This window comes from Arachis ipaensis, chromosome B1, assembly GCF_059453495.1.
Source record: "Arachis ipaensis isolate K30076 ecotype BB chromosome B1, ASM5945349v1, whole genome shotgun sequence".
Lineage (NCBI taxonomy): Eukaryota > Viridiplantae > Streptophyta > Magnoliopsida > Fabales > Fabaceae > Arachis > Arachis ipaensis.
This window is the reverse complement of record NC_142436.1, coordinates 142494006-142504490: the sequence shown is the minus strand read 5'-3', so window position 1 is coordinate 142504490 and position 10485 is coordinate 142494006. Positions and strand designations below refer to the sequence as shown.

At 32.3% G+C, this 10485-nt stretch overlaps 1 protein-coding gene across 1 annotated transcript; it reads right to left on the bottom strand.

Annotated features, from left to right (window-relative positions):
- Positions 1-5277: 5277 nt before the first annotated feature.
- LOC148578692 (DEAD-box ATP-dependent RNA helicase 52C-like) lies at positions 5278-10485 on the bottom strand. Its single transcript, XM_088503154.1, has 4 exons — positions 10441-10485; positions 6889-6972; positions 6214-6456; positions 5278-5352 (listed from the first exon to the last, which is right to left on the bottom strand). Exons 1-4 carry the CDS (start codon positions 10483-10485, stop codon positions 5278-5280), a joined length of 447 nt encoding a protein of 148 aa, XP_088359280.1.

Below are 10485 nucleotides of genomic sequence, written 5' to 3'. Positions count from 1 at the left end.
AGACGTGCGCAGTTACCAATGTAACCACGCTCCACGTTTTGAAACTGGAAGCCATTAGACGCAACGATTGGCATCCCAAAATCACGTCGGGTTTCCGACTTGAGAACGGAGAGCCAAAACGCTTGACTTGATACTCGTCCACATTCATCTGATCTCTCACATGCTTGAGTATGACTTTAATTAAAGATCGGACTCAAGCAGGGGCACTGTTCATACCCTGGCCCAAAACTTAAGTCAGGCCCAAAGCAGAAAAAAGCCCAAGAGACAATCACTAAGTAGTCGACCTCTTCCTCTTAAGAGGTCGGTCAGAACGCTACCCAGTGGTAACTCCTCCTTTGAGAGAGCTGTAACTGACTCTTATTATCTCTCACCTACTTTTAGAAGAGAGATCTCAACAACCCCTACTTAAAGGGGACGGTTATCCACCCTTAATAGCGGAACTACTCCAACGGTAGTTATTGACTCATCGCTTATAAATGCCCTGACGCCCCTCAGGTATACTTAAGATTCAATACATTATAAAACCTACTTATACCCTTGCTGACTTAAGCATCAGAGTCTCTTGCATGTACCACCCCCACCTCCTCACGAGGAACTCGGACCGGCAGCACCTCAATACTAAACAAGTCGGACGCTATCATACCAAGGGATTTGGACCTCATGTTCAAGTCCAAATCGGCGTTTCAGGTCACTCTCAGAACAAATATAAAAGTACTTTTTGTTTATTTATTATGTTGTAAACATTTTTTAAATAAAAAAAATTAAAAAAAGATGTAAATTATAATTTTTAAAAAAATATTTTTTAATTTTTTTAGTACTTTTCCTTTTACTATTAAAATTTTGTTAAACACACTAAGAAAATAATAAAAATGATGAAAGAAAAGTAAGCTTCAGTCCAATTCACCAAAATTAAATTTAAATCAAGTTTTTAAATTGTAGAAGAAAAATAATAATATCACTTAATTTTTATAATATCACTTCCCTGGATGATCAAGTTTTTAAATGGTGGAAGGAAAATAATCTCTCTTAATTTTTATGATATCATTGATTCATTTCTCATCTTTCTTCTTTTTCTTCTTCTTCTTTTTTTTTTTTTTTCATGAACTTGTGTAAAAAAGAAATAGCATTATCGGAACTGGAGTGACATGGCTATTTCCCTAAACAAAATAAGCAAATATGGTTAGGTTAAGTGAAGTGCTATGGAGAGCTTCTATGAGTCTATATTCTTCTAAAGATGATCATTTCTACAAAATAAAATGATACATGCATATAGATTAAAATTTATATGGAATAAAGAAATTTACAAGTCTCATTCATATTGTACTACTCTGTATAAAGCCCCACATCAAACAAAACATAGGGGGAGCAAAAGTTAAGGAACAAGAAGAAGTGGAAACCTAAAATCTAACGGGAGACTTGATCAACGTTTTCTTCCAATACATATTTCACATCACCAAACCATTATCTACAGCACAAGTAACATAGTTTAGTGTTGTCAGTTCTACTCAAAATCTATTATTTGTTGTACAATAGATTTCATCTTAAATTGTCATCAAAGGTGTAATTCCCCATGTAAGCATCTATGTTTAATGCCATAGAAAAATTTCTGCATGTAGATATCAACATTTAAGTTCCGATTCACCTGCCACCGATTACGTATGTGCGAAAATGGAGAATGAAGAAGTGAAAATTGAGAATATGAAAAAGTTTAAAAGGAGGAGGTCCATTAAAGTCTATGAAAAACATTATATATTCTCAAAGAAACGTGCGAACCGTTTTATTTTTGCATAACTATCTTTTTAAATTTTTAAAATTAAAAGATAGCACGTACAAGACATGTGATCAAGTGAAACTTATCACTTTATTTTTTGAAAAGACAAGTTTTAAGGGATAATATGTTAGCACGAAAAAATTCGACATCTCAAATATCTTGATTATGATCGTTTGATCTAAAGGTGAGTCGACAATATGTAAATCGAGATGTCATAGTTTGTGGGTTGTTCCACGAGAACGTAGGTCGAAGTATCACAACATGGGTTGTTCCATAAGAGTGTTAACACAAGGGTTCGACTTATCCTAGAAGGAATTGAGTCAGTGACTTTTAAAAATTGAAATAAGATAATTGCACATAGGGACGGATCTATGTGTTTGGTTGTGGGGGCAACTGCTCCCATTACAATTTGAAATTTTTTTGAGTAGTATATGATAATAATTTTTATTTGTCCTCACTAAATTATTAAATTTGACCCTACAATAATTTTTTATTCAATTTTTGATACTTCATAATCAATTTAAAAATTTCATATTAGATGTCATAGAATGATCAATTATCAATTTAAATGAAATTTATGTTTTTTTTTAGAAATCGACTTAAAAGAGTATTATTTATCTTTTTTTATATTAGTTTTAATTATTTTTGTAACAACTAGTGAGATGGGAGGTCGTGATGGCTCCTAGGAAGGCGGGTAGATTGGAAGTGGGAGATGCAGTGATCATGAATACAGTCCTTCTATTTAAGTGGTGGTGGAGATTTTCGAAAGAGGACTGCCCCTTGTGGAAGAGAGTTGTGCGCTCTTGTAATAGCATGAATCCTTTTCAGATGCTGTGCAGTCAGCCTATTTCTCCAAGGGGGGTCCTTAGAAGGGTATCTGTCAGCTTCAAATAAGGGAGCCACAAATCAGGGACATGATGATTAGAGGTTTGGCTATGGATGTAGAGAATGGTAGAACAATCTGATTCTGGGAGGATGTCTGGTTGCCTAGTGGTAGGTTGCAAGATACATTTTCCAGACTCTTCTCGGTTTCAAACCTGAAAGGATCTGTTATAGGGGACTGCGGGTTTTGGGATGGATTAGCGTGGATATGGAGTTTCCAATGGAGGAGAGAGTTATTTCAATGGGAATTGGAACTTTTAAACCAGCTCCATGAAGTCTTGCAGTCAATCAGCCTAACACATGAGAGAGAGGACAGGGTGATATGAAAATTTGATAAAACTGGTATTTTTATGACTAACTCCTTTGTGCAGGTGATGCAGGCAGCAGTTCTCCCAGAGAAAATAACAAGTTATAGCTTCACTAGTGCTATTTGGAGGGGTTTTGTTCCGCCACGGGTTGAGTTATTTGCTTGGTTTGTATTGGTTGAAAGGGTAAATACTAAGGAAAGACTGTGCAGATTAGGTGTCATTGACCAACTGGATAATATCTGTGTTTTATGTTGTAAGGCTGTTGAGTCTGCATTTCATCTATTTATTAGTTGTGAGCTCACTTGGCAGGTGTGGTGCGCTTGGTTGTTCGCTTTTGGAAAGACTTGGACTATGCCAGGCACATTAAAGCAGCACTTTGAGAGTTGGACGAATGATTCACAACGAAAGAATGAGAGGAAGCGGTGGTTGATTGGATTCTTTGCTGTCATCTGGGCAGTTTGGCTAGAGAGAAATGATAGAGTTTTCAATAATCAAGACTCAGGTGTGTGGGATATTATTAACAGATCCTTCATGCTCTCTGACGAGTGGATTGGTGGTGAACCTTTTGGTTGTTGATGACAATATCGAAGATGACTAGAAGGTGCTCTACTTTATGCGTTTTTCGCTGACGGGTTGTACTTTGAGTTGACTTTGTTACTTATCTTTCTGTTGCTCTACCCTATTGTGTTGAGCTCTTGTTTACTTCAAAAAAAATTATTTTTGTAACAACTGCATTAATTGAAAGAACTTTTTTAACTATGAATCTCAATAAGAGTTGGCTTCTAATTGTATGAGAAGTAAATTTCTAAATAAGCATTTACTGATAATTTGATTTTTATGAACTAAGTCTAACCAAGTTAAACAATAAGACTTAGAATAATGCTAGTCATAATTGATTTTTGTTATCTTAGATTAATTTGGTTGGACTTACTTAACAAAAAAATACTTGAATGTGGAGTATTATTCTATATAAAAAGAGAGATATTTTGATTGTATTGTTAAGAAAAAGATTACTCAATTTTTTTAAAATGTAAAATTTAAATAATAAAATTCTAAATTATGTGTTATTATTTTAATATTTTAATTTGTAAATTAAATATTTTAAAGACTAATCATATTATATGTACATAGAAAATAACCACATATATACATATTGAAATAAAAAATAGATATTAAAAATAAATTAAATAATACATGTATTTATATACAAATATATAATGATTAATGAATATTTTGATAATTGATTTTTATGTATATATAATATTTTTATTATAAAAATTATTATTATATTATATATATTTTACCCCCACTGTCAAAATTTTCTGGATCCGTCACTGGTTGCACAAAGACTTCATCCAAAAGTACTTTATGGAACATGAAATTTGAAGACCAAGGTAAAAGAAGACGTGGAACGTCAAATTTGGAAGTTAAGATTTTTTATGGTTAAGGCAATATCGTGGTCTAAAAATAGGAGGAAGCTAGATCATGAGAGGAGATAAGCACTTTGAAAATCTATTCTTATGGTCTATAAAAAGAAGAAAAACAGAAGTAAAAAAAGGACTTCAATCTAAACTCTACAATATTACATAAAATTCTACAAAATCCGAAGCCACACTGACGCTAAAGAAATTCATGGGACGCAAGTGCATATAAGTGTTTGGAATCAATTTTTTTATTCATCTTATTTTCGCTATTTTTTTCTTTTATTTGATTTTATCATTTTTTTATTCCTTTTAAGATATTTGAATTCAGTTCATTTGTTTGAAACTTCAATTTATTTTTATTTTAGTTTTAGTTCTTATTTATTTCATTTTTTTCTTGTTATTTTGTTTTGATTCTTTTCTTTCAAAGCATTTTATTTCCAAACTTTTCTTTTGCTTTATTTATTACTTGTTTTATAATTTATCACAAATATTTCAACCACTATAAGAAACATCGTTAAAATCGACGGCTAAACTGTTGATAATATTAAAAATTGACGGCAAAATAGACGGTGGAGGTGGTCGCTATTAAACTTGTCGATTTTTCAAAATTCGAATAAAATCGACGGCTTGTCTAGCCATCAATAATAATTTAATAAAATCGACACCATTTTCGTCTATAATATGTGTTTGATAACTTTACCTTCTTACTAAAATCGACGCCATTTTTGTCGATATTTGATTCAATAAAATCGACAACATTGCCGTCGATTTTATTAGCTATATTTTTTAAATTATTTTTTTATTTGAAAATAATAAACAATTAATGCAAATAAACTTTTAAATATAGAAATAAAATTTATATAGAATATTAGATAACAAGACAAATAAACTTTTAAATATAAAAACAAATGTATTTGCTCATAACAGCAAGAAAAATGTATCTTGACAGAAAATCGGAGGCTAGTCTCTGCATGTCAACCATAAATTAGAACAATAATTCAGATATGTTCACAACTGATCTCTATATATATATATATATATATATATATATATATATATATATATATATATATATAGTGAGAGAGAGAAATAAAATATATGTTTCTCAGATAAGCGACGCCCCCAAGTCGTACAATACACTAAAAGCATATCTTGCTAACATAGATAAAAGGTCTTCCAGAAATTTAAAGAATGAACTACACTACAACAATATAGATTATTTTTTAGGGTTATAATGTGTAAAAAAAAATTAAAATTTGTCAAAAAAATAAATTTTGACACTATTTTAACTATGAAAATATGTTAATAAAAGTTTTGTCAAAAATAGTATTTTTAACATATAAGTGATTGTGAAAAAAAATTAAATCTTATTTTGATAAATATTGACTGTCAAAAATAATTTGTTAGAAAATTTTGAGAACATATTTTCTGTGATACTTATTAATTGTCAAAAATACTATTTATTTTGACACTAATTGACTATAAAATATTCTCAACAAAAAATTTTAACAAAGAATGAGATGAGATCTTGAAACTAAAGAATAACTTGAGATTTTGAAGATAAAGAATGAGTAGTATAATCCTAAACTGAGAGCAGTGTGATGTCAAAATTAACAGAGCCAAAGAAGAAGAAAAATAGTGGAGTAAATTGAAAACAAACGAGTGTCAAAATTGATGAGTAATTTTCTACGGTCAAATTATTCATCAAGAAAACATAGAAAATTTGACATTTATGATATTTGTCAAAAATATATATTAATTTTGACATTTAATTATGGTGTTAAAAAATAAAGTGTTAAAATAACTCTATTTTCTTGTAGTGCTAAACCTGTATCTTTTTAGAAAATGTGGCACTGAATAGCATAGTCTGTCTTACATCTGGAGGGGGCATATCCATTTGTTCAACAATCTTCCTTATTTGTGGCTCAAAACCCATATCCAGCATCTTATCTGCCTCATCTAGTGCAATATATCTGATCATCTGAAGTGAAACTCTAGCTCTCTCCAGCAAATCTACCAGTCTTCCAGGAGTTGCGACGAGAATGTCCACCCCCTTCTCAAGATCTCGTAGCTGAAAAATTCATAACTTATTAGTGAGATATATATATCAGATACTAAATGTTCATACTGCCATTGATAAGTAAGATATTACATTATGGGCTATACAGCATCTAGACTCTAGCCTACAAATTGGATCAATTCAGCCAAATTTGTAGTAAGAACAAAAGCACACCAGCTACAGTGACATGTTTATAAAATTTCCAGATACTCTCAAACTATGATTGGTAATTTATGGCTAATTAGCACATCTTCACATTTCCAAAGAAACTGTAGTTCATAAACACTCATACCCTATCTCATTAGGTGGAGAACATAGATCATTCAATGGAGCAACTACGACAAAAATTGAAGCAACTATCAAAAATAGAATCAATAGTAGCATAACTAATCCTAGGTAAAAGAGAACAGAGAACCAAAAAAAGATAAACAATTGAAAAAAAACCTGATGGTTTATTGGAGCTCCGCCATAAGCAATAACCACCTTAACCCCTGTTTGATATGCAAACTTCCTAGCCTCTTCATGTATCTGAAACCAAAAATCACAACATTTCCCATATATTTTCACTGCAAAACTGCACCAAATTTAAATATGTCCAAAACAAAGCTCAACTCAATGGCAATAAGAGATGAGTGTTTGTTCTTCATCAATGAGCTTATACTCAATAAATGATGTTAGGCTCAAAGGCCATGCTCATCAGATTCTTATGAGTAGCAGCATCTGTGGAGTTAGGCCTCAAGAAACAGGAACATCAAATTCATGTTCCTTCAGCTTGTCCCCTGAGAAATCACAGATAAATTATGTTGCTGCTCAGTCTATTTCCACAACAATATTGTCTAGTTCCACTATCATGGGAAAACATAATCATTATGTGATTTCATTGAAGTGCATGGAACGATTCATGAATTTGTAACGGAAAATAGAGAACATCCAAAAACACCAAAGATTTATGAAATGATTGCTGAGATGAGAGAAAAGCTAGAACATGCTGGATACACTCCAAATGTATCTGTTGTTCTGAAGATCATAGATATGGAGGAAAAAGAGAGTGCAGTAAATTATCACAGTAAAAAAACTTGCAATGGCTTATGGTTTGATTAGCATAGGTCCTAGAATTCAGCTTTGGATTTTGAAGGATCTCCTAACTTCAACTGTAGAGAGCAAAATATTTCATATAACAGAGATGCATGATAAGATCATAACGATAAACAGGAAAAGTCTGGAGATAGAATATATAAATTCTTCTATGAAACTTAACAACAGCGGACAAAATAGAATATGTAAATTCTTCTATGAAACTTAACAACAGCAGACAAAATAGCCTTGTGATATTATTTTCTAAAAGAGACAGGTACATGTTAAAAGAAATATCCTATCCATGCTAGATTACAGAACATACCTTGCTTCATTTCTGTCTCCTTTCTGATAGCATCTCATAAGTCCTATGCTCTATAACTTCCATCATCAAAATATTATCAATTAACACTACTAGCTCACAAATCCCAATTTTCAATCCCTAGATTGCTTCATTACATGGCAATGCAAAAACAATGAATTGATTGAAGTTAATTTCAAAATACAACCCCAGCAGAACATGCAAAGCAAAATTAACACCAATCCAAACGAACACTTAGAGATTAGAAGAAACAAAAAATTGAATAAACTAACCACTCGTACTCTTGAGAGGATAATATACTGACAACTTGATCGGAAGCTCACAACGAATCAAGCAACCATTCTCCCACACATTTCTCCGAATGTTCTTCTTCAACAACTGAATCAACCTCTTCGAGGCTATTCAATTTTCCACTCTCCGACACAAAAAATTTTAGCTCGCCGGAACCGGCGGCGACTGTTCCGATCACCGGTCGATTATCCCCTTCCTCTTCACCGTATAGAAGCTTCCTCAGTCTGCGAGCAGCATGAACTGCCGCTTGAGCGTCGGCGTTGGCTCCGTAAGCAAGCGTTCCAATTATATATATATATATATATATATATATATAGAGAGAGAGAGAGAGAGAGAAGAAAAACCTGATTCTTTGTGGAGATCATCGGAGGAGAGGCGGAGGAGGAGGGAGAGATCATCCTGATGCGACGGCGGAGCGACGACGGTGCGGCGGCGATGAAGAAGGAAGGTTGAAGTATGCGAGGTGAATTCAGGGGTAAAATAAGGGTTGGTGAAAATTGAAATGGTGAATTTGGGGAAATGAATGAAACGCGGGGAGTGAGTGGGGGAAATTTTATTTTATTGATAAAAATCGACAGCATACCCGTCGATTTTAATTTGAAAAAAAACGATGTCTTACGCGTCGATTTTATACATTAAATCTGTACCATCCATTTAATTTTAAAAAGTGATTAAGACCGTTTAAATTTATGACGACAAAATATGTCGATATTTTAAATAATAAAATAGACGCTACGTTCGTCGATTTTAAAATAAAAGTATTTTCCGCTCACAACTCGTCGACAATGTGTCGATAATGAGAAGATGGTTAAAGGATTACCAAAAAAATCGACGACTTTGCTGTCGATTTTAATATTTTATTTTTAATTATCTTTTTTAATAATATCGACAGCAAGCCGTCGAAAAATATCAACGGGAGAGATAGCCATCGATTTTTAGCGTCAAAAAATACACTTTTTCTTGTAGTGAACGTACACAATTTTGATATCTATGCTAAGTAAATTTTAGGTTGAGATCACTTTTTTTCATAGGGATCATATCTACTCCCTAAACTAAAATCTTAATACAAGCTTTAACATCCCGTCAAAGTTGCCAAAAATCATTTATTGTCATTTAATTCTTCTATTTGGTATTATGTCTCTAACTTCGTTTTATTGTCATTCAACCTTAATTAATTGAACTCCAATTCATTTGATTGTCTCTAATTCATTTGTCTTAGTTTAAAGTGGATATATGAGTTTTTAAATATGGTGATATGATGAAAAAATTTTATCTTTGATTTCTATCTTATTTTTTCATATAAAGTATGAGTATCATGCCATTATGCAATAATAATTTAATCTTAGTCATAAAACGATATACATAATGATATTTAGATGTTTGTTTTTTGTTTTTTGGAAAGTTCATCAATTTTTTTGTTGTTCTTTTTAATACTTTGAGATTTTATTTATCTGAATTTTGGTTAATGCTACACCATTTCTTCGGCCATTAAAGTGAATAATATTTTTATTTTTGTACTTTTTTAGGACTTTTATTTATAATTTATTTATTATTTTATTATAAATTAGTTTTTCAATTAAATTATGGTTGGACCGATTAGACCTATAAATCAGTGAATCAGTGACTAAAGCGGTTCGATAATTGATCCGGTTTTTAAAACCTTGATAAAATATTTTACACATCGTGCAATCACATCCGTTGCTTTGAATGACCATTCACGTGATCAATATAAAAGATAATTATTTTTATTAATGTGACGTTATATAATTGGATGCACGTATAAAACTACTTAATACTACCAATGTATCAAAATTAAATTCTTTGTTATTATCCTAAATTTGGTCAGTTGGTCCCTTCCTTAGCTTTTATTTGCTTCGTTATTTAAAGGGATAAGTATTGTTTTAGTCCCTAAAATTTAGGGTCGGAATTGAAATCGTCCCTCGCGTAATTTTTTATTTAGAATCGTCTTAAATGTTTTATTTCGTATTTTAAAACCGTCCTTTTAACTTTTTATGGACAAAAATACCCTCCACCACCACCAGCACCTTTACCACCACCATTAGCATCTTTACCACTACCAAATACACCAAATCAGATTCAAGAACACCAAATCAGATTAAACATCAAATTCAACAACAAAATCAACACACAACAACAATGAAATCATAAAATAACAAATCAAAATTAGAATTAGAAGCAAAGACAGAAGTAGAAGCAGAAGAAGACACAGAAGCAGAAGAAGCAGAAGCAGAAGCTCAAGTAGAAGCAGAAAAGAGAGGGAGAAGAAGGGGTGCCGGCGAGCCAGTGACCAAGAGAGGAGGAGTCGCCGCTGTCACACGTGTCGCCGTCGCCAT